Source organism: Diadema setosum, chromosome 3, assembly GCF_964275005.1.
Source record: "Diadema setosum chromosome 3, eeDiaSeto1, whole genome shotgun sequence".
Taxonomy (NCBI): Eukaryota; Metazoa; Echinodermata; class Echinoidea; order Diadematoida; family Diadematidae; genus Diadema; species Diadema setosum.
The window spans coordinates 30,848,925-30,874,284 of NC_092687.1; the positions used below are offsets into that span (position 1 = coordinate 30,848,925).

General features: G+C 40.3%; 1 protein-coding gene across 1 annotated transcript in view; it reads right to left on the bottom strand.

Moving 5' to 3' along the window:
• Positions 1–2,058: 2,058 nt before the first annotated feature.
• The window catches only part of LOC140226341 (lipoxygenase homology domain-containing protein 1-like), a 68,346-nt gene continuing 45,044 nt past the window's right edge, over positions 2,059–25,360 (bottom strand). Inside the window, exons 25-48 of the mRNA XM_072306831.1 lie at positions 24,326–24,480; positions 23,145–23,278; positions 21,916–22,073; positions 20,998–21,211; positions 19,811–19,995; positions 18,711–18,889; positions 16,952–17,068; positions 15,939–16,098; positions 15,235–15,389; positions 14,475–14,681; positions 13,736–13,886; positions 12,794–12,898; positions 11,910–12,013; positions 10,811–10,994; positions 10,090–10,250; positions 9,450–9,536; positions 8,567–8,699; positions 7,538–7,765; positions 6,634–6,807; positions 5,863–6,001; positions 4,714–4,881; positions 3,743–3,849; positions 2,890–3,042; positions 2,059–2,282 (exon numbers count right to left, since the gene is read on the bottom strand). Coding sequence (XP_072162932.1) covers positions 2,059–2,282; positions 2,890–3,042; positions 3,743–3,849; positions 4,714–4,881; positions 5,863–6,001; positions 6,634–6,807; positions 7,538–7,765; positions 8,567–8,699; positions 9,450–9,536; positions 10,090–10,250; positions 10,811–10,994; positions 11,910–12,013; positions 12,794–12,898; positions 13,736–13,886; positions 14,475–14,681; positions 15,235–15,389; positions 15,939–16,098; positions 16,952–17,068; positions 18,711–18,889; positions 19,811–19,995; positions 20,998–21,211; positions 21,916–22,073; positions 23,145–23,278; positions 24,326–24,480 — 3,782 coding nt within the window. The remainder of the gene's footprint in view (positions 2,283–2,889; positions 3,043–3,742; positions 3,850–4,713; positions 4,882–5,862; positions 6,002–6,633; positions 6,808–7,537; positions 7,766–8,566; positions 8,700–9,449; positions 9,537–10,089; positions 10,251–10,810; positions 10,995–11,909; positions 12,014–12,793; positions 12,899–13,735; positions 13,887–14,474; positions 14,682–15,234; positions 15,390–15,938; positions 16,099–16,951; positions 17,069–18,710; positions 18,890–19,810; positions 19,996–20,997; positions 21,212–21,915; positions 22,074–23,144; positions 23,279–24,325; positions 24,481–25,360) is intronic.

The window sequence follows — 25,360 nt, forward strand, 5'->3', positions numbered from 1 at the left end:
AGCGACTGTACAACACAATAGCCGTGTGCTTAGGAGGGACCGTCCCCAAACAGCTGGTAGACTGGTCGCGTGACACAGATTGCAAAGTTTCAGTTTCTAGCAGTCACACTGGCAAAAGATCGAGAAGTTTGGTGGGGACAAGAAAATATCCCCAAGTTAGAGTGGGAATTTACACGAGAAGGCAGTGAGAAGTTTGCGGTCATCCTGGCAAAATTTTGAGATCTTAAAGATAGCGATCATAAACTTGTTGACCTTTTGCTAGTCTGACCGTGCCTACTGAATCCGATACCCTATATTAGAAAAAAAGAGGATCAGAGTATGTACGTAAGGATTTTTTTTTTCTTCTGACAGTAATTTAAAAGCTTGTTCTCAATACTCATAATCCCCAATAAGTATTTTGGCTGTTGCACATCGCCATCCAAGACCTATTCTTTTCTGCTATCACTAGATCTACAATAATTATATTACATACAACTGAATACAAATTTCTCTCCATTCTTGCACAACAGATTCTTCTCGGAGCCTGCAACTTTCTTCTCAATATAAATATGCATATTTTCCTCAATACACAACACACCTCCATCACAGTCTATGCACTTACAATGAATCTCTTCATATGTACACAATATACTTTTTGTTCATATATTACTTTACACTTCTCTTCCTATTACGATCTAGTTTTTTATATGTCATCACACATACACTGGATACTTCCATACGTCACTTTAGTTAGATTTTATCAAATGTATACAAAATACTTTGACAGCCATTAAATGAACCAACAGGGGAATACCATGTACCCCATGAGTGAGGGAAGAATGGGATGGGACCATTTGCTTGACGTCTTAAAAATGAGATATATATCTCTAATAAGCCTCTTTTTTATCATATCTCTCCTCTTTCTCAATACAGGAATGATCAAACTTCATGTGTACAATGTGACGTACATTAGTCCCACATATGCATAATGGAGTGTGCCCTTCTCATGAATCTTTTTTCTTCTCTCTCTTCAACTCTAGATTAGATAATCAAAAGAGTTTGCAGAATCCTGAAACATACACACTGCACAAAGTCTGATTAGCACAGTGAAGATGACAAGACTCCTGGAACTGCGTCTCGACTCCAAATGTCAGAGTGATGGCAACGTTTCCGCATGAAACACGATGCACCAAACAAAATAAACTTTGGCATGTACGAGAAAGAGTAGAGTAACCCTGAACCTACTCGACTCTTACAGGTCAGATTTACAAAAAATTTGCATGAATGTATCCCAGTGGGGCTCTGCATGAACATCATAAATGTGGAAGATGCTGTCTCTCATACAAAATCAGCCTTGAGTGTCTCTTCCTTGTACTTCATATTGGCCTAAGGAATTCTACTACGCCTGCAACTTGTGTCTGCAGACCAGAATGCCCACAACTTTGGTAGATTTCCCTATCTGATCTAACCTCCTCTCTCTCTAAAAAAAAAAGAAAGACCATTAACCCATTGAGGACAGGCTGATTTTGCTACAACACGCATTTCCCATAGACACCTGCCCGAGTGTACTCGGGACTCGTCTTCAACGGGCTAAAAGACAAACACATCATAAAAACAAAACAAAGACAGAGCAAGCACACTCGTTTCAGCCAGATAGCAACATACAGAACCTGGATGTGAACCTGATGATCAAATAAAGTAGTGCATATATTGAGGATCCTATCAGCCTTAAAAGTACATATGAACAACAAGTAGGCAACACAAATGAAATTAAGAACAGAAAGACGAAATTGAAAAACAAAACAAAAATATTACTGTCCTTGATGTACATGAGATGAAAATTTCCACCAACTTCCTAAAAGTACATGGAAATCCTGATTTCTTTCCAGCACAGGAGGGAGATCTCTCCAACTCAGAAATCACAGCGATGACTCTGTAGAACCATGAAATTAAACTTCTGTGACAGAAAGAAAGGGAAGAGCCCTGCTCCCTTGACACAAAGAAGATGGCCATTCCTTTCTTCATGTATCAGGAAAATTCCATCCCCCTCTCCCCAACTCTTCCTCCTCCTCCCCCTCTTTACTCCTTGGCGGGAAAGAGTTCCTTGAAGAGCTCTCCGTCTCCCTTTTTCTTGTCCAGCCACTTGCGGCAGGGGAACAGCGTGCGCTTCCCCGTGGCCAGGTTGACGATTTCCACGTGGTCGCACAGCCAGCCGGCGTTGAAGCCGGCGTTGTCGTGCTCAATGCGCACCTTCTCCAGCTCGCCAAGATCGAGGACCTCCAGCTTGAACTTGTCCGTTTGACCTGGAAGTAGTGACATGAATGTTGCAGACATCAAAGAGAGCGAGTGCCAATCTTCAAAATCATAATTACTTGCAAAACAAGAGACAGATTCCTCCTTCACGAAATCCTGACCAAATTTGTTTCATAATCAAAATCTGTGCAATGGTGTCAAGCCGGCACATTCTTCCCTCTTTCCGACGTTATTTCCTTCATCCATTCTTGGAAATTCGCTGGCACTCATTCTTGGAAATTTGCTAGCATGAAATTATGCATATCCAATGAATGAATGAATAAATGAATGAAAACTTAATGTGATTGCATTGAGAATCAAACAGCTGTGTTATCTTCAACTTTCAAACACCATATGCTCCATTGGTTACATATTGTAAGTGGTACACTGCAAATATTCTTTATTCATTGAAAAAGGACCTAGTCCTAACCATCTGACATTTAAACCACTGTATTTAGATTTTTCAAAGGAAGAGAATATGTACTTTTATATGGAGGCACCAACTTCTAAGTCTGTCCTCTCTACGCCCACTCTCAATTGAATTAAAGTGGTGTACTGCAAACTAGAGAAACCTTTGACTTTTTTGCCATGCAAACTGAAAAACGGCATTTTGCTTACCTTTCTCGAACAGGTCCCTGAAGCGCTGCTTGAGCGGCTGCTTGCCAGAGTCACCGTTCTTGCCGTAAATTGTTATCATCACGTTGGCGTCCGTGCCCGATCCTTTCTCGTCCGACGTCACGACAATGACCTCATACTGGACCGGTGCCAAGTCTGTGGATGAAAGAAGTGACAATGAGTGCTCGTAATCTGCTGTAGGAACTGTGAGTGGATTACTTCAAGTTCACAGTTCTATACTTTTCTTAACTTTTGTTCCTTTTTCTTCTACTTTCGCACTTAGACTGATTACTGGATGTTTCTTTTTAAATCATCACAGACGTTTTTCTTTCAACTGTTAAATTACAGATGTGTCATGCACTAGAAGTATAACTAAATGGGATATACATTATACTCTTTTAGAAAAACAAAACAAAACAAAACAAAACAAATACAAAAAACAAAATATACAAAAAGAAATCCCAAATGGATGCTAACATGCTAGCCATAATTTTTGTCTAACATAACACCCTTCAATATGAAGCAAAGTGCCATTTCGAATGTCTACCATGATATGTTCCTTGAAATTCCCCTTTTCATTGCTGAAATGTCCTCGGTGGCGAGACTTCTTAAAAGTTTCTAATTTAGTTGTATAAGAATTGGAAGGTCCTGAGTAATCTTTTTGAATATCATATGATCATGCCCCCCCCCCCAAAAAAAAAAAAAAAATTATAGTAAAACAATATAGAATAAAAATAAATAAATAAATAGAAAATAAACAAATAAATGAATAAATAAATAAATACATAAATAAGTAAATAAATAAATAAATATATGCCGGTTGCCAATTTGAGGAGTGCTTTCATTCGTTACTCACTTCTGATGGCAGCCACTTTGCCTTCTTCCATCTTCTTGCAAACGAGTCGTCTTGCCTCCTCTCTCCGGCTGCTGAGGGTCACCCAGTTCTTGCATGGAAACACATACCTGGCAGGACAACAATGCATTATGAGCAAGTGAAGGGAGTGCTAGAAAATGCAATGAATAAATTGCACAAGAACCACGTGGAGGAAAAGGGTTTATTACCACTTGTTCAATTATCAGATGGTCTACTTACCAGTTTGTCTGACGGCTAAAGTTTCTTGGTCTACTATCTAATGGCTAAACTCCCTTGGTCTACTATCAATCTCGTCTAATGCCCTTTTGGTCTACATCTCACTTGGTCTAATGCCCAGTTTGGCTACTTATCGTTTAATCAAATGACCAGATGGTCTTATAGCAGTTTTGTCTCCATGGACTTTTCCCCCATTTTGTCTAATGAACTGTGGGTATTAGTGGGCATAATCCATTTGGTAGTAGTCCAACATGTAACGAGGCTATAATTGGACTAAATGGTTATTACATGAACTGGTTGTAGACGAAAAGAGAATAGACCATGTAGGTTGAGACTAAATGGCTATTTGACGAAGTGGGAGGAAAAGGGGGGGGGGGGGTACTGGGGTAGGACCTACAGGATGCCCAAGCCTCATCATGCAAGATCCACTCTAAAGGTATTTAACTTATCTGCAAACTCACAATAATTAAAGTCAAACAATGTGTTTTTCTTTGTCATGGTCATGTTCAGGATTCATTCTCAAGCTCTTAGTGTAATCAATGCTTTCTGTGTTCCCTGCTGCCACAAGTTCTAATGCAAGACCACATTTGATACCATACTAAAAGATAAACAGTACCTTTTGAACTTTTCTCAATCCCATGCTTCATTTGGGGTATCCTCTCGGCGTTAACAATGCATATGAAGTACAGGCCAAGTACTTGTCCACATAAGTACAAATTCACGTCAGAACTACTTACTTGGAGCCATCACTTGTGTCAGAGATGACAACTTCATGGCAGTGCCAGTCCACGTCACGGCCCTGACCCTGGGGTCGCGACCCATCACCTCTCTCCTTGTGACCCAGGAGGATGCTGTCAATCTTACCCACAGTCCTTGTGGTGAACTTGAAGCTGTCCGTCTCACCCCTGGAAAAAATTTGGAGAGAAGTGAAAGCAGAGGGTATGTTCCATTTATCAGCATCCCAGAGTGTGTTTACGTGGCATGTGATGCAATACTCACAGCACCAACGTCTGACAGTGCCATAATATGAACTTAAACAAGGTGTGTTTCATAAAGCTGTTCTGAAAGTTACAAACACCTTAAAAACAACTGGAACACATTCTGATGCGCTATACTTATCAGAATTTCAATAATTCAGCAAAAGAAATGATCACCAGTCATTCTCAAGTCATTCGTAACTTTAAGAACAGCTTTATGAACCCCCCCCCCCCCCCCCCAGGTTGCTATTGGTGAAAGAAGAGCTAGAAACTTACTGTACATGTACCTGTAGTGTGATATCATCTTGCTTTGGTCATTTCGTTTTGGTCTGATATGTTTTGCATCAGAAAGAGAAATATTATTAACATCACATGAAGGAAATAGTTAGAGGGATTATATACTAACCGGTACAATTTATCATACTTAATCATTGTTCAAGGGTTTCCTCTAAATTTGGATTACACTCAGCACTTTTTCCACTGGGGGTAATGACTGCGCAAGTGCACCATGTTATAGGTGTGATGAATTTAACCTGTTCCTCCGCAATTCTCTGAGCGCCTTCAATGCCTCCAAACGAGATTTTTTTTTTGCCCGTTGACAGACAATGGACAGGTTGGTAGGCCTAATCCGCTGTGCGAAAGCAGTCAAGCGCTACATATACCCACTTTCCATGGTCAACTACATATGCAATCGAACAATGAAAAATATACAATCAATCGAGCGTGAGGTACACATGAATGAATAGAGCATGCGCTGATGGGCGCACAAACTCTTTTGTTATACACAAAAGAACCACATGAATGGGATCAGCCAAAGCAAAAATGTACTGAGCTTAGCCCTGATCCATATGTACATCTTCCAACAAGTTTTATAACAAAACACTTGTGTCTGATGGGGAAATCACTCACCTGCGGAGAATTTTCCTCTTGGGCGAGTTCTCCATGAGGAATTCCCTCGACGTCCGTCTGTCACCCTCTAGGATGATGTATGCATTCTGTGTGGTGCTGGCATCTCGCTTGTCTGTCGTTGTGATGGAGATATCATAGGCTGCGGAGGAACGGGGGGCATGGAGTTGGAGAATTGAAACTGGACACATGAAATACTCTTCATTCTCGCTATCACATATCTATCATAAACAATTACTTCATTTAGTCCCATCACCACTTAGGACATCTAAGCATGCAAATGGACATAACACGATAAACTTTTTCCATTTGCAAGGGGGGGGGGGGGGAGGAATTTTTTTTCCTATTATTACAAGTTGCTAACAGTGTAAAGAGAATCATACCCACATTGTAAAAGTCAAAGTGGAGATTGCAGCATCTCCAGTATCTCCAATTTTGCATCTCCCAGGTTTAACAATTTCATACCATTGGTTAAATCCTTATGGACACTTTTCCCATTGATGCACAAAAAGACACAGGCGCCAACTGCTTTTATAGAATGGAGGACAAATTTCTGAAGCAAATCTATATTGTCCTCATTTTTTTGTTAAATTACTCATGCTTGACAAATTTACAGATGCATTTCCTTTTGGCTTGCCGCGAAAAGACTGCAAATGCTCGCCAAGTGCACAAACTCTTTTGTTACAAGTGCGTCATAGCACATTTACAGTGTCTCTCGCCAGTGAACCAGCATGTTGCCAGTAGGGAGCAGGACATGGAGGTTGGAATACTCACTGACTTTCTCTTTGTCATCTCTAGGAGTGAGGGCGTTGGCACAGAGCAGCTCTCGCATGATCTGCCCATCCTCCTCATCCCTAGCCAGCCAGCGCTGACAGGGGAAGGTGTAGTCCTTGCCCGCTGTCTCGTCCGCTACCTTCACCTCGTCCAGGTGCCAGCCGGCCTTCAGGCCTGTCGTGTGTGGGATCCAAAGAGTATGAAAATGAATTAATCCCAGTCGAACCATAAATAATCATAACTTGATGAAACTACCTTTCTAGCAAAATAACCTCTCTTCTAATTGGGAGTGCATTTGGTGGTCAATCCTTCATAAATTGAAGAGTTTTATCGCAAAATGGTCTAAGCGCCATTTTTAAACATTTCAAAATAAGTCCATCTGACTCATCAGAGAGAGAAAAATTTAAGCTTTCCAGTAATACATGGTGTAACTCACTTATAACATAGCAAAGAATATTCTAGAAGTTATGATTACCAAAAAACATGTATTTTCTCATTATTTTCTTTATTTTGGGGGTCACCTTTCATCACAAATATCTCAACTTAACAATAATGGAGTTAGCTCGTTTTGCGATAAAACTCTTAAATTGTACTGAACAGAGAGAGAAAGAGAGAGAAAAGAAAGAGATAGAAAAGAGAGACAAATGGGAGAAAAGAGAGAAAAAGATAAGATCGAGAGAGAGAGGGAGAGAGAGAGAAGCATGAGAAAAAGAGAAGAGAAAAGAAAGAGAGATAGATAGAGAAAAGAGAGAAGAGCTAGAGAGAAGTAGAAAGTGGGAGGAAAAAAAAAAAACAGAGAGAAAGGTGCTGAAGCAAGACAAGGAAGCAAGGGAGAGTATTAGAGTGAGAAAGAAAGTGTTACAGAACATGGATACTGTTAGAGATATTAGCAGTAAATACTGACCAGCGTTATCGTGCCAGATGCGCAGTTTGACGAGATCCCCAAGGCTGAGCATGGAGAAGATGAAGACGTCCTCCTGGTTGCGCTCAAACTTGTCGCGATGCGTCTGCGACTCCTTCAGCTTCAGTTCGTCGGACGAGCCGTTCTGGCCGAAGAGTATGATGGAGACGTTGGCGTCGGTCCCCCCACCGCGCTTGTCTGACGTCTTGACGATGATCTTGTAGTTGGAAGCTGGAAGGAAGAGGCAAGCGATTAGGATAGAAGGAAGTTACAAAAAGGTGTAGCTGGGAAAGAACATTGCATGTAGTGTGGAGTAGCAATTGGGTTTAACCCGTTGAGGTCGAGTCCCGAGTATACTCGGGCAGGTGTCTGTGGGAAATATGTTTTTGTAGCAAAATCAAATCGTCCTCAACGAGTTAACATAACTTCACAATGGGCCAGATCTCAAACTCATAAAAGGGGATGTATATTCCCATGTGGTACAACTCACTTTTATTGGCTCTGTATTTCCTAGCAGGGAAAATCTCAACTATTATAAGCTTAAAAAAAAAAAAAATCTTACATTGAGCAAGATCTCAACATATACACAGCTACAAATTAATACAATTTCTTTTCTTCTTTTTTTTTTCCAGTGGAGTATCTTTAAACCCACAAGAGCAAAATATTTTCAAGTGGGTTAAATTTCATCTTAAACTATGCTAAATTATCATCCATTGGTTTACCACCCACCTTAGAAAGAGCTAAAATATTTTCATTGGGATATACCTGAACTCTTTTACGTTAGGCCTAATGTTACTACTCATTTTGCAAGCCTCAAACTCATACTGGGATAAACCTTAATTTATAATGGGAAATACCTCAATTCACACTTGGCTAAGCATACTTTAAGTTCACATCAAGGTAGGTTTAAAATCCTATTACACTATAAAACACTATTTCATGTTGGCCTGTTCTTCAGATTGCATGGAACCGACTCATTACTTCACGTTTGGCACAGAATCAAAATGAGCTCAAAACTCAAATCCAGCTCACTCTTGACTTGGGCTTTCCCCTTCACAATGGCAGCTAGCTCCCTGACCGTCTTCTTGTCACCCAGGGTCTTGGACAGCCAGGCCTCACACTTGAACGTGGTCAGGTCACCAGTCTCCATGTTCCTCAGAGTCACCTGTGAGAAATGGTACCAGTCTCATTAGTGGCAAACTTCCTGTGCGGTCAAGAACTGGTGAGGGCGCCGACATACCAAACCGATTTTCATCAAATAAACTTTGAATTCCTCCTAGAATGGTATCCTCTATACTATTTCATAAGTGGTTTCCTGGTATCTCGAAAAAGTTAAACGCCAAAGTCTCATCTCCACCAACACTAAACTATCACTTTAATATTCATCACAGCACTTTGGATAATGCCGTCAATATGGGAAATGGAGTCATCTTGTATCTTCAGAAATGTACATGTATGTTATTTGCGGCTGTAGATGTCTTTAGAGGAATGTTGACCATTTCCTTGTTACTACACAGGCAGCCCAGGGAACCTGTTATGGATTTGGAGAATGGAAAATTGATTTGTGGGAAACCGTATTATTTTTCCTATTGTAATTCATACCCACCAAGCATGACAGGATAAAGGCAACAGTTACACTTTCTGGTTCTCGGTACTTCACAGATGGATTGACACAGGTACAGTTCAGCCAGCGATCAAGTTCCCCCTAGATCGCGATCACGGGCAATCAGTGATCGCATACGCGATATGTCGCAATCAAGTGATTGTATGCAATTCGGCATACTATCAATTGATCGCGTATACGATCACTGATCGCGATCTAGGGGGAACTTGATCGCTGGCTGAACTGTACATTGTAGATATAATTATATACCTACACATACACAACACACATACAAAGATGTTTACTTCTCACCTTGTCAAGGAACCAGTCTGTTCTGCTACCTTTTCCATTGTGTCCGATTCGAATCTTCTTCAGTGGTGCGATGTCCTCGAGTTCCAACTGCACAGAGAAAAAGGATTTAGACACTTAAATTGAACCCTAAATTTTTGTACACGCAGGCACGGCGCTCAATTTGCCAACTTTTTCATCTGCATTCAGTGATCCATCCAAATTTGAACTAGTGGTAGATTGGCAAGGCCGCTCCGTGCATCACAAAAGTTAATTTAATAATTTTTTTTTTTTTTTTCACATTAGACAGGCCTGCATAAGATTTCAGGCATCTGTGCTCATCAACAATAAGAAAATAATTCAGCATGCTCACCATTTAGTTAACAAAGCACACAAAGAGCTGATAATGTTCAAGACAAAACCCTTAAAAACACAACAATATGAAGAAAAAAAAAATACCCACAACTTATATGCTTCAGTGCTAGTGTAAATGAATATGTATTTGCTTTATTTTTTCCTTGCTAAATTTGAATATACAGTACGTGTAGATGAGTACCACATGACTCAAAAATAATTTTATTAAGTTTGGGGGATTTGTAAACTGCTCATCTTCTTTCTTTGGATGACACAAAATTTGACTGAAATCGTGTTCATTTGTTTATACCTTGATAAGGTCCTCCCTGCCTCGCTCAAACCGGTCACCATTCTTGTCCAGGACAATGTCATTGCTGTAGCCGTTGGTACCGTACACGGTCAGCGAGATGACCGCATCCGTCCCCGCATTCTGGACATCGCCAGTGAAGACGGTCATTTCATATGGGATTTCTAGTAGACAAAAAAGGAAAATGATGATTTTGAGTGCCGATCTCCTTTGCATGACCTGACCCTTGTCACTCTACAAACAAATCAGATACTGCATGACCTCAAACAAGCCAAGACATGACAGTTCACCTATCAAAATTTGCCTGCAACAGCCCATCAAATTGATCCAATCAAAAGCACTACAAGCACCTAAATCACAATAGCACACATGGAGCTGATATATGAAATCCAGATAACTTTAATATTACTACAGTACTAACGTGGTCTACAATCTGTGACATATAATCGAACTCTAGTTGCTAGCAGGGGTCGTTTATGGGGGACCTCATAAATATGATTGCCTTATTTTACTGATGATAAATGAGTGCCTGAGTGAAGAGAAGAGTAACATCATTTGGATTTTAACAGCTAAATACAGTCTTTGGGAGAACAAGAGGAAATGCAACAAATAAGGCATCTATTCAGCTACTGACAGACAGTATTACTATTGAGGAGCATTCAGTGGATGGAATACAATCATCTGTCCTGTGATAAGCAGAGCTGTCTATGCACTGGACACTCACTGGGCTTGTATTCCATCTTCTGGCCATCCTCGACGATCAGCACCCGAGAGGTCTGCCCGTCGTCCTTGTCCCGGGACAACCAGCGTTGGCATGGCAACAGGTAGTGCTTGCCCAGGGTGGGCGTGTCTATCTCCACCTGTTCCAGGTACCAGCCTTCCTGGGGAGTGACACCATCGTGGCCGATCTGAAAATTTTACAAACAATCAGAATAATCCATTAAAGACGGGATTCTTTAGCAGGTCATTCCAGTATTGGCCAATAACAAACAAGTCTTGCTAAAGCCTCAACAATGTCTGTACTTTGTTTGGAGTATGCCATAGATTGACTACGGACCTTTTGTGTTGATGGTGTTGTAGTGATATCTGGACTATGTCTAAACATTGTTTCCAAACTATGCGTTTATCTTCCTCAGCTTTTATTATGCAATATGATACCACAAAGAGCTTGCAATTTCAGTCTTCTAGCTCTCCCTTACTAACCCCCTCCACAACAAGAAAAGTGAAACACATAAGTTTCCAGAAGAAAAAAATATATATCAAATGCATAAACCTAACTACATGTATATCAACAGGAACAAGTGGACAAACAAAAAGCACTCTGAGAGCGCAAATCTCCGCCAAGCAGCCACTTTCCACCGATGATTTGTATTGCTCTTCCATAGAGATCAGTGATTTCCACTCACTACAAATTGCCTGATTTCCCAATATAGAAGCCTTTGTTACGTCATAAACCCTCAGCTGCCCGGCATGCCCTAACATAAACTAGAGTACGCACTTGAGTGCGCAGCTTGAACTCCCAGGTTCATTGACCCTACCTGCCAAAATATTGAAAATCCTTTATAAAATCCATTTAAAAAAATTCTGGATCACTATCAAAACTTAATCATCTGTTCCTTGTGTCATTCTCAACCTTTCCTGCAAGTTTCATCCAAATACGTGTACAACGGACAAACAAATAAACAAAGCAACCGTGATGACAACATAACCTCCTCCCTTGGTGGAGGTAATAAATCAATACACACCGAGCAAATATTAAACAACAATTATTCACATTATTAGGGAACACTGAATGAAACAGTTTATGCCCCAAGGAAACTGACCTCTACTTTGTGGACATCGCCGACATCGGGAGCCTCGACGGAGAAAGTTTCCACCGATGAGGGTTCCAGAGACTTCTTGCCAACCAGCTGAAGGGGCAGCTTGCCTGTGAAAATCAGAGAATATACAGGGGATGATTTCAAGTTCAGTGCTAGTGCTATCACTCATATCTTCAGAAAAATGTACACGAAAGTCGAACTGCATCTTTGCCAAAGAACATGTCATCTGAATAATCATCATTTCTGCATCTGATGGGGGTTGTTGGGGATCATGGGTGCATCATACTTAGCTCGCATTTACTCGACACTGAAATATGGATTCACATTCCTGGGAAAGTTTTAAAGCCAGCTCTCACTCTTCCCAAAACAAAAATCTTCTTGAGTCATCATTCAAGTCGGTGGATCTACGACACTTACATGTAGCTCTCAGAAAGATTTAAAGATTTGACTACTGGCTGCCTGACAGTGCAACAGAATTTAATCCTCCTCTAGATGCACTGCATATTATTTTTTAAACTGGAGAATCAATGCAAATTTAATACTACAACAGTGAATGTTTCCGTGCGATAATTTTTCACGCTTGTCCGGGTCAGCTGAATTTTGTGCTTTTTCAATTCCACAGGAGAAAGGCATGAACATATGACATGCAAAATATTTGTGTGTTTTTATTTCTGCGCTGTTTTCTGGTGTAAATGCACAAAAGAATTTGTACCCTGAGGAAAATTCCACTTTTACACTTTTACTCCAAGCAAGTATTACTTAGCAATAAAACTAGTGTACATGAAAATGAACATCTGCAAGAAAAAGAAAAATACAAAAAATAATGGACCTTTCTCAACACTGAAGTGTCAAAAAGAAAATTACTTCAACAGTATAAGAGTAATCACCTGTTGTCTTCTTCTTCTTGGCTCCCATGATGGTGATGAAAATATTTGCCTCTGTCCCCATGTCTTCCTCCAAACCTGTCGTCAGCTTGATGGTGTACGGAATGGCTGTCAGGGTCAAGATCAGCGGCAGAAAAACACTGATAAATCTATTTCCAAAATATTGCAATCGTGATGTAAAATCTTCACTTTAAAAGAGCTTGCACAATGAGGATATTGACAAACTGACTAATGCTATTTAAATAGACTAACATTTCTTCTGATACATGGATTCTGTGTTTTTAGGTCTCCTGGTAACAGGAATGATTAACTACCAGTGGAAGACAATGAACTGGTTTTGTGTTTTATTTCTTTTTTTCTTTTTTTTTTTGAGGGGGAGGGGGGAGGTTGTTTTTGTTTTGCATGGGCAAGAGATGGAACAGCATGTACCTTTGTTTTATAGAGTATCCAACAGTAATTTCAGATATACTTGTGTGTGACATGCCTTTCAAAGGGAGAAAGATAATTGCCAAATTATGGAGAATTTGCTATTGTCTTAATAAGGCATGGCTCAGCAGCTCTGGTATAATGATATCTTTGATGGTTCTATGACATTTGCTCCTGTGACAAGTGCTCCCATGGAATATCTGCATGCTCAGCCAAACATAAATTCTACCCACAAACACAACCCTAACCCTAATCCTCGCATCAAATATAACCTAAAATCCTATCACAACCCCAACCCTAAGTCCTTGGACAGAATAAGACCAGAGCAATTGTCGCAAGAACAAATGTGGTGTCACCATCTTTGATAGGGGCTGCCTCAGGGGATCAGTAACTCAAGGGTTAAAAGCTAAACTGACTGATTCTAACCCTTTGTGCACTCTGAGTGCCTACTGGTACAAAGAATACCCACTGCATTGTACACACTGTCCAAAGTCCCTGGCAGATTAAGGATTTACTCACTCGGTCCATCAAATTCCGGCATCTCCAGCATGGACTTTCTGCGTGTCAGCTGGCGGGGACTGTCTGAGGCATTTGACTTCAGGGAGCTGGTTGACTTGCTGCGGTGGAGCGTGTTGAGTGTGCTGGTGCTAGACATGTCTCCATCGTAGCCCTGGATTGTGCACAATCAACAGATATCTTTATCATCATGATCAACAGGGAGCAGTGGAATATAGAAATTTCTGCACAGCGTTGCCGCAAGATTTCTAATCTAATTCTCAAATTGATTAACGGATCTGAAAAATTTCTTTCTTTCCGGCAGGCTCTATTAGTAACTGCTTTAACTGATTATGAAGGTAAAGCTTTGAGATCACTGAGCATGTATTCAATGCTTCTCTTTGGGCCCAATGTTAAATTAACATCCACGCATACACAGATACTTCTGAGTATATCTATAAATAGTAAGGTACTGTAAAAGTGGAAATTTTCGCGGTGTTGACATTTTCGCGCATTTCGCGCAACCAGAAACTAGCGCGAAAATAGAAACACGCGAATATTTTTGCTTGCCATACGTTCCTGTGCGTGATGTCTTGATTCCGCGGAATTAAAAACACGCGTAACTCTTCTGACCCGGCCTAGCGCAAAAAAATAAGTCGCACGAAAATATCCACTTTTACAGTATTTTGTAGGTCATCACACCGAGTATTGTGTGATTTCTTTGAAATGGACCAATTTCTGTGAAATGGACCATACACTGTACCTTTACATAAAGAGATCTTTCCAGTTTTCCGTCATCTTTCTTCTTGCTCAGCCATCGCTCACAGTGGAAGTGGTACGTCTCACCATCATCGTCAACGACTTCGATGCGGTCCAAGAACCAGGCCGCGTTGAAGCCCGAGTTGTCGTGACGCACCTTGACTTTGAAAGGCTTGCCGAGATCGACGGCCTCGATGCTAAACTTGTCACACTATCGGGAGAGACGGCAAAAATATGTGTGTGCTTATTATTTCAAACCTACAGTGTAGGGCCATTAATTTAAGATATGTTACTCGGGAGTGAAATTAAAAAATCATTTGTTTTTAATACGTCAGAAAGACTGTACAAGAACATGTATATATGTGTCACCTCACATGCACGTGAAGGCTAATAGAGACACAACAATGCTAAGAAAATCTGTTGCTCACTCCCTGCACTACCTAAATTTCACATGTAACAGCAAGCATCACTCAAATGAAAATGAATCCATTTCACTCCCACGTACAACTAACCACTTAACCTTTCTCTGGTACGTCACTAATCAGTTGACCCACTGAGGATTAGACTGAGTCCAGAGTATACTAAGGCAGGTGTCTATGAGAAATGCGTTTTGTAGCAAAATCAATCCGTCCTCAATGGGCTAAGAAGGAAATGGCATATGTTTGAACTTTTCAAGTGAAAAAAAAAGGATTTTTGAAACAGATTTGGAACAATTGATTGCAATTTTTAAATGCCACAGTAAACTAGACCCTATCAGTACTCACATGTCCTCTCTCAAACTTGTCACTGTAAGTCTCTGAGTTCCTCAGCTGTCTCTCACCGCTGTCCCCGTTCTCGCCGTAGACTGTGACGAAGACGTTCGCGTCCGTCCCGGCCCGGAACACATCGCCTGTGTACACGAGCACTTTGTACTGCCGCTCTATGAAATGCAGAAAACAAAAAGGCAATGTATTATCATGGTTATGAAGTTTCCCAACCCAGGAACATTACCAGACAGGTCTCCTTTGACTTGCTACATACATAGACTGATCTTTTCAGTACGATTTCATCCCCTCTTTTGCAATTTTTCCCCTCAGCAGCAAACTACATCCAATTAAGAGAAAAAATATGTAACTGTTATGTAATGATGCACTTTGATAATGTCAGAAAAAGTCATTATAAATATATATAATGCTGGAGTTTGAAAATTTCTTTCATTTAGGTACATGTACTAGTAGATTCATCTCTCTTGGAGTAACTCACCTAGTTCTATTAAAAACTCACTGAAAAAAAACAACAACAAATGAATACGAGAATATGAAATAAACATTAAATTTTGTCAAAAAAACACCCTCATGGATATCCTGGACTAAATCAGAGACCCACTTTTTTTTTAGCAGAATTTCCAGCTAGCAATGAAGCAACATATAACTACCAACATATCTTTTGACACAATAGTCAAAAGCAGGATAGCTCCAATGAGTCTTACTTGTCAATTTCTCCTGTTTAATCTCCTTCGTCTTCATCGTTCCGTCCTTCTTCAGCTTCTCCTCCGTGATCGAGTCGGGGACGAGCTCGCGAATGACCTCCCCGTCGTCCTCCTTGCGGGAGAACCAGCGGTTGCAGGGGAAGACGTACGTTCTCGATCCCTTTGATGGGAAAACACAGCAGGGGGAAACAGTGACCAGGAAACATTAGGAAAGGTAATCAGGAGCAGTAACATCAGAAACATCAGAGAGAATTCATCTGAATCTTCTGACCTCAATCTGTAAACCTCACTATCTGTTTTAATAGTGTAAGAAGCTTGATGCGGTTCATTACCTCCGCCAAAGGAGGAGGTTATGCTTTCATTATCGTTAGTTTGTTTGTTCGTGTGCAGAATAACTAAAAAAATCATGACCACATTTGAATGAAACTTGCAAAAAACGGTTGAAAATGACACAAGGAACAGATGGTTAAATTTTGGTAGTGATCTGGGAATTTTTATGGATTTTATGAAGAATTTCCGATATTTTGGCAGGTAGGGTCAACGAACTTCATGAACTTGGAAGTTCAAGCTACGCATTTTTGAGGTTTTCATACGTGCACTTAAGTGCATGCTCTAGTTTCTGCTAGGGCGAGGCGAGGGTGTGCCGGCAGCTGGAATTTGATGACCTAACAAAGGGCTTCTATATTGGGAAATCGGGAGACGTCCAGCATACATAATCAGGGTGGAAATCATGATCTCTATGGACGACCAAAATCATTGGTGGAATAGCTGCTTCGTGGAGGTCTGCGCTCTCAGAGAGCTTCTCTAGTTTAATGGTAACATCAGAATGAAAGGAAACCTGTCTATTCTGACAAAATAACACAATTCACATTTGCAAAAAAAAAAAAAAAAATGCTTCATAAAACTGTATAAAAACTACTCATTTTATTTTCCTTACAGTACTTACAAATTTCTCCTAAGAGATGCTAAAATCAAATCTCTACCACGGGGTAAAAAGTGGAATCACATCTGACCTTTTTGTTGTCCAGCAGTTTCCGAATCTCCACCTTGTTCAGGTGCCATGCGGCTCCGAAGCCAGAATTGTCGTGGCCGATTCTTATCTTCTCAATGGTGTCCCCAACATCTTCCAGCTGGTATCAAAGAAGAAAGGCATAAGAAGTTTGAGTCTAACAGCCACTCAAAATGATTAAGATAAAGTAAGTGGAAGAAGGTTTCTAGTACATTTTACATATACAGTTTAATAGTGTAAAGCATTTCAATTCAGTACCAATTAGACAAAGACCTTCTTCTCTTTGTTGTTGTTTTTTTTTTCAGCCAATATTCTGCAATGTATGGAATCTATGAGGAATTCACGACATGCAATCTTTCAATTAAATATCTTCAGAGCATAAATGAAAGGAGTTGAATATCTCAAATAGGATTCTCTCTTTGAACTTCTGCTACATCTATTTTTGATTTGGTTTTTTGATTATTGTACAGTACGAGCAGACTGGTCAGTGAATATTGATCGATTCTGTGACGCGCTATGTGTATTCTTGGCATGGGCAGCGCCATTACGCGGTGTCTCAGCCGACCCCCCCTTCCCACTCCCCACCCCTCTCCCTACATTAGCACGCGCGCAGAATGAAAAACTGATGCATGGTTGCATTAGCCAATGGGCGTCTCGTACTGAGTGCGCGAATACTTGCTTAGTGCGCGAACCTTTGTTACAAGTGCGCGGTAAACATGTTGCCCTGGGGGTGGGGGAGAGCAGGGGGGGTCGGCTGAGACACCGAAATTTGAGCTCATGGCTGCGCCCAGTGCCATAAAATATCTGCTGCCCTCAACGAACCCGAATCGGTCAATAGGCCATCATAGTCCTTAACAATGGGTTTGCAGATAGTTTTTTGAGCATGTACAGAGACAAAAATTTAGAACAAATCATGTCTGGGAAAGATACATTGTATGTTTATCTCAGTCAGTCTGTTTACACCAGTTCAGCATTTGATATCTAAAACAGTTTCTATCACAGAAAATGGAGAATGACTACCTTTTGTAATGAGTTGCTGCTCCTCCAATTCATATTATTTGAAGTAATTTCCTACTGCTTCAGGATACTGTAAACATATTATACAAATGATGCACAGGATAGAGTGTGTTAGGCTCAGAAGTCAAGATGTCCAAAGATGTTCATCCCAAACATTTACGCACGTCGCACTCGGAAATCCCGCACATAAGTACTGTACGTACGTATAAGAGTATATGTACGCCACGTGTTATGCACAAGAAAGGCCGCCGGCTGTTGTGGCAGCCCGCGGCCCGAACTAGAAGTTGTTTACAGGATTGACAGCGCGTATAGTAGCGCGTGATGCACTTGTAACAACTGATTGAGTGCGCACTGCTAGTGTAAACATTGTGACGTACGTCAGGCCAGGGAGGTGGAAGAGAGACTCTTCTTAGTGCATTTACTAAGAAATTAATGCACGCACACGTGACTCATTTCAGCGCTTCCAATTGGCTACATTCTTGAACCCATTTTATAATTTCACATCATTAATATTTTTGCACTGAGCAGCTCAATAACATGTTATCCGTGGATGGTTGAATTCGTGCTGCACAATTGTCAACACATTCACAATATAAAGAGAAAATTGTGAAGATATTTTGGCAGATTTTAGAATTCGCGCTAGCCAGAAGTAGTGCAAAATATGTGAAAATATGTACTGTGAACATGCTTGCGTTCGCAGTACATGAATTATCAGTGTTGTGTCATTTGAAGCGATTTTACGATACCTCGACGATGAATTTGTCGACGGCGCTCCTCTCGAAGCATTCCTTCCTCTTCTTCTTGTTATCACAAAGGCTCTTCTGAGCTGTCACTACCTCCCGGCCGTACAGCACGATGAAGACGTCCGCGTCGGTGCCCGCACCGTTCACATCGCTGGTGTACACGGTCACCTCGTAAGGAACATCTGGAAAAAACAAATCGGCATTGGGAGTAGCATGAGCTACATGTCTTATCATACTTTAACAACTGTTTAGATGCTTACTGTGGAATCACATCTGGTACACCATGCACACAGCATCTTGAATACACTGGTTGGCCAATATTGCTACCTTACAATGCATGTCACTTACAATGCATGTCACTTATGGCCTTACGCAATGAGCTTGATGTCTATTCAATGCACTTAAAGGGAACCCAAACCCAAAGGGAAATGTGGATTGTGTGAAACCAGCAACATTAGTAGAAGACATTAGTGAAAGTTTGAGGAAAGTCAGAGAATCGATGCAAAAGTTATGAATTTTTAAAGTTTTTGGTTTGGGGAACTGCTGGATGAGGACACTACTGGAGGTTATGACATATGTATGGGCAACAATATAAAGAGATTATTAAGAAAATTCCACAAAAAATTCACTTTTCCAGCATAATGAAAGAGCAATTGACTATTAGTTGCTTTCAGAAAGCAGAGGAAATATTAGCTACCCTTAACATATATCAGTATCAAGTTGATGGAATGTGTAATTTTCATGAAAAGTGAATTTTTGTGGAATTCCAATTATATTTTCTGTATATTGTTGTCCACACGTACGTCATAATCTCTAGTAGTCTCCTCATCCAGCCGTTCCAATCCCCAAAAACTTTAGAAATTCATAACTTTTGCATCGATTGTCTTGATTTTCCTCACACTTTCACTGATGTGTTCTACTAATGTTGCTGCTTTCACTCAATCCACATTTTTCTTTGAGTTTGGGTTTCCTTTAAACCTCTACCTGTCGGGTTTACCTGATTCCGCAAGAACATACACACATCGGGATTTATCATCCATCGGACCTACTAAATTACAATACAGTGATTCATCAGTGGACATATAAATACATGTGGCACTTACGTTTCTCATATTCTTCCATCCTAGACTCGACAGGGAAGAGTTCTCTCTCAATGAGCCCATCATCCTCTCCCTTGTCCAGCCATCGGCCACAGGGGAAGCACCACCGTCGGCCAAGCGAGGGCGCATCGATCTCTACCTTCTCCAGCTTCCAGCCAGCGAAGCCCCCAGAGTTGTCATGGCCGATCCTAATATTGATAAAGACTTTATGGTAATTTTCCAGATGAAAAGCAACTACAATTAGGTATTACCTCTCCCAAGTTTTCATGGCTGCTGGTCCTACAGGTAAAGCTTAATCATATGACACATTTTGATATTGAAATCTTAGTAGATAATACCGTTGGAAAAAAAAAATGGTTTGTATGCTTCTCATGATTCCGTCACTATCACACTTCATTTCATGCATTTTTGTTTGTTATACTCAAACTTGGCAAACTTAATGAGTCTTAAAGGGATCGTATAGTTTTGGTTGAGACCTAATTTCAGGTTTCTAACATTTTTTGGTGAGATCATGAGAAACCTCTTATGAAATATGAAAGAACATGTAATTCCATGAGGAATTCAACGTTTATTTAATGAAAATTGGTTTTAAAATGGCTGAGATATCCAAAACAAAGCGATTCTAATAAGTGTGGGGCCCACACTTTTTTTAACGATCGCTTTGTTTTACTTTGTTTTTGGATGTTTCAGTCATTCCAAACCCGATTTACATCAAATAAAATTTGAATTCCCCTTAAAATGGTATGCTCTGTACTGTTTCATAAGTGGTTTCTTGGTATCTCGCAAAGAGTTAAAAGCACAATTCTCATCTCCACCAATACTGTACCATCCCTTTAAAGTAGAACGAAATGAAATGATATAAAGATATGTGAGACAAAAGTCTCTTTTTCCTCTTCTGAACAAATACGCTTCCTTGGAGATCCTGTTCCCTTTTTTGAAAACATAATGATGTCAAAAATCATCTAGCATTTAATTCATCTATTTTGAATCATGGCAAAGTTATATAAAAGTTAATATATGACATATTGGTTTCTTATAAGCAAAGGGCTATAACAGCTCACAATACTTATAATACACTGCAACAATCTTCACCCTAGGGCTCTAACAATTCATTTAACAACAGGATGGGCTAATTCAAGGTGCGTACATATTCAAGAGAGATAGTGTAAATAGGGCAATCTTTTCCATACCTGACTTTTTCAAGTTCTCCGATGTCGACCGCTTCGACAACAAACTCATCGGTGTTCCCCCGCTCGAACTTGTCGCGGTGCGTCTTGGAGGCCTTGAGGAAGTGTTTCCCAGTGTCGCCGTTCTCTCCGTACAGCGTGATGTAGACGTTGGCATCGGTGCCGGAACCTCTCTCGTCACACGTTGTCACATACACATTGAATGTTTGCATGGTGGCTGTGAAAAACAAGAAAAAAGAAAAGAAAATTGTAATATCAAAATGGATTATGTGTTCTGTGCCCAGCAGAAGAGCCTTAGCTACAGTAGCATAATGTTAATGTCACCATGCTAGGGCCCTTCTGCCAGGCACATGACACATAAAGAGTGTTATTATATATAACTGAAAAAAAGAGTATCAATAAATAGAAACTAACTTTCATCCACTGACAAAATCAGCAACAAGCCCTATTTAGCTCTATCTAAATAGTACCTATTACTAGTTATTACACATCAACAATGATGTTTTCATCTACAATGTAGCTGACAACTGTAGTCCTAGAGCAAAAATAAAAGAGTCAGATTACAAAGTGTAGCTTCCCAGCATACTTTTGTGTATTTCATTATCCCTTTTGAAAAATTTGCCTATTTTGTAGAAACCATCCATGAAATCTTTGTAGAATCAGAAATAGATAGCTCCATACTTTTTTACACTTTGATGGATTTTAACTAATTCTACATCATATAACACAAACCGTGATTTTTCCCTTAAATTCATCTAGCAATCTATACAATATCTTGATATTCTTCGTATGTAAAGGGTTCCATTTGTTTACAAATACTGAATACAAAGGCCAGAGCCTACATTGTGGCATTTCAATTCAGAGTGCTCCATAAGAAATCAAACGTGAAGCTGAAACTGAAAACAAAACTCTGAAGTTTACACTTCAACTCGAGGCCGATGTCCTCGCGGATCGACGTCGATGACTTCCTGCGCTGCAGAGCGCGGGCGATCACCTCCTTCTCGACGGGGATGAGCTCGCGGGCGATCTGACCGTCGTCTCGATTCGTGGCCAGCCATCTCTGACAGGGGAAGTAGTATCTGGGAATCAAAGGAAAATGAACGCATTATAATCACAGAAAGAATCCCAGGAATACCTGCTGTTGTAGAAACAACGCAATCTTGTACTGTGAAAAGTGGTTATTTTTGTGCGAGTAATTTTTCGCACACGGCTGGGTGAGATAAATTTTGCATGTATTTGATTCCATGATATTCATTAGTGAAACATACGGCGTGCAAAAAATTCCTGTGTTTTCATTTCTGAGCTGGTTTCTGATCATGAGAAATGCAAATGAAAATTTCCATTAACAGTTCTTTAAACTTGTCAAATGCTCAGGAGAGCAAAAACAGCATAGCAGCTGAAGCACTTTAACCCGTTGAGGACGGTTTGGTTTTGCTACAACACGCATTTCCCACAGACACCTGCCCGAGTATACTCGGGACTCGTCCTCAACTGGTTAACAAATGGGACAGCCTTTCCCTTGACATACTTGGTCCATTGTGGCTTCATTTTGGAGGTAACAAAGCTAGGATTTGGACAAGACATCACTAAGTGATTATCTGACAATTCACTAAAAAAAAAAAGTTTCACAAAAAAAATCTGAGGAACGATGTCTTTTTAATCCACCAAGACTGTGAAGTGTGTTACAAGTGGTGAAAACATAACTTTCAAATTCAGGGAGACTCCAAAGAGTAATTTGGGAGATACTGTGTTTATAGCTGTACAGGCATCTACAATATGATGAAATACTACATTAAGATCAGATAGGCTTTTTATAACTTCTCATTAGGAAATAAAGAAATAATTTCTATTTTTAAGATACCTTCTGCAAAATCATGAACACTTAGTAGCTCAGATGTTAATCTGTTAATTTATTGGTACTGATGATATGATACATGTACTTCACCTGGAAACTGATGAACAAGTGAAAATTATTCTAATGCCTTATGCATGCATGTTTTGAACTGTTACTTCATGCAACACAAACACAAGTAGTTCCTGATTATACTGAATTCCAGACAAAACATCCACTAACCATAGGATCCCTCACACAATATTAATTCTTTCTTGCATATCACTTCAAAGTTCTCTGTGGAAGTCACTGTTCTCACCTGACGTTGTTCTTTGGGTCCTCAATCTCCACCCTGTCCAGGAACCAATCAGAGCCCACGTTTGCGTTGTCATGGCGAATCTTCACCTTCTTCAGCACACCGAGGTCAGCCGCTTCCATAGTGAACACATCTTCCTATAGGGTAGAGATAGATACATTCTTTGCGTTTTGGGGTCATTTTATTTAATTCATGGTAGAAACACATGCATAGGTATAATCAAGCCAAGATACAAAAGTTCATCTTTGATGTTTAGTAATCAGCAATATTTGCAATCCTGCTTAAATTTCCTTTATATTCTTTTCCTGTCAAAATAAATGCAGAGAGCCAACCATTTCCTTATGTAATTTATGTTTGATTCTGGCAGATGGGATTACTCAACTGTTTCCCCACTTTCCAAATTGGTTGAGGTGTCTCATAGTCATTTTTAAAACAAAGTACAAAGTAAACCTTGATTTTTCCTCAACATAGGGTATTTATTTCAGAAGTGTATTATGCTCTTCTGTCTCTATTCCTTTTCTTTTTCATGATTTGGAGTGTGTGTGTGTGTGTGGGGGGGGGGGGGGCTGCCTGCTTCTTGAAGAAATGCAGGTAACCAGTTTGCTTTATCAGACTCATGATGGACTACACACAACATACACGGTCTGAGGAGGGTAGGGACACTTAACAATGAAAACAAAAGGGGTGGGTTAGGAGTCAAAGGCAGGGTGCCAAACAAGCAATGAAGGGAATTATAGCAAGGGGGTGAACAGACAAAAGGCAGAGGTGGGCCAGTGATGATCCCAAGGATCATAGGGAGTAACCTGTGAAGGATAAAGATGAATAGGGAGGCAACATCAAGCAAGATAAGGAACAAAAGGATAAAGAATAGAAAAAGAGTGAAATAGTGACAGCCTGAGGGAAGCTGTTGGTCCACCTCTGCCTTTTGTCTGTTCAACCCCCCCCCCCCCCCCCCCCCCCCCCCTTTAATCCCACTTCCTTAAGTGTTGGGCTCCTGTCTTTGACTTCTAACCCACTCCTTTCGTTTTCATTGTCCTCTGTCCCTAGCCCTCCTCAGACTGTGCTTGTTGTGTGTAACCCTCAGGCGATAGCTTCCCTACATGTTTGTCATTTTGTCTCAGGTAATTCTTTATGTCTATATTTATCAGGTCAAAGGTCATCTGCACTCTTGACAAACTACCCACCTGATTCCTCTCAAATTTGTTGACACTCGTCTCCGAGTCCTTCATGCTGCGCTCCCCCGTGTCACCCTTGTCCCCGTAGACGTTCATGAAGACGTTGGCGTCAGTCCCTGCCTGGAAGATGTCCCCAGTGAAGATGTGCACCTTGTATGTTCTCACTGGTAGAGGAAGGGAAAGAGAGATATATAAATATACAGATATATTGATAGATATGAACATGAATGGGTACAGAGATGGACAGATAAAAAGATAGATAGACAGATAGATAGAAAGATATCGAAAGAGAGTGAGAGAAACATAAACAGATAGATAAACAGATAGAGAGATGGATGGAGGACAGAAAATAAATGATAGAGAAAGAACAAACGTTATGGCATGACTTTTACATAGTCAAAGATAAGGGCATGGCAAGTAATGGGGGAAAGATGAAAGTATAACAATAACTCAGGACCCTCCTTTGGGGTAACCATTTCCCTCCCCCCCCCCCCTCCTCCTTTCATTATCAAACCAACTCAAAGTAAGTTCCTCATTTCTCATCAAAGAGGAAAGAAACCACAAACCACATTCACTTTTTCTCAGTGTGATATGACAACTGGATATAGTATTATATAATGTTTAAATGTATATTGTGTATATATTGTTATTTTTCTTTTGCAATTATGGATGGTATTGTCTAAAGCACAATGTACACAGGTGATTCACATGCATAAAGACAGCAACTCCCTGTATGTGAAGTAAAGGTAAAACATTTTTTTACTACACATTCATATTCAATGCCTCTCCTCCTGTACCAAAGCTGACAAGAATGCCATCATGAAAGGTCAGTGCCTTTGTGGTTGTCCTATTATGCCCTAATACATCTAAGGGACTGCTCTTGTTGTATCAGTGCGTAATAAAGCATTTCCAGTATGTTAAAAAAAAAAAAAAAAAAAAAAAAAAAAGCATGAATGAGTCAACTCATCAAGACACATGCAGCAAATAACGGTCTCTAAACCCGAGCGATTGTTTGTTTGTTTTTTACCTCAGTGTTTTGTCATG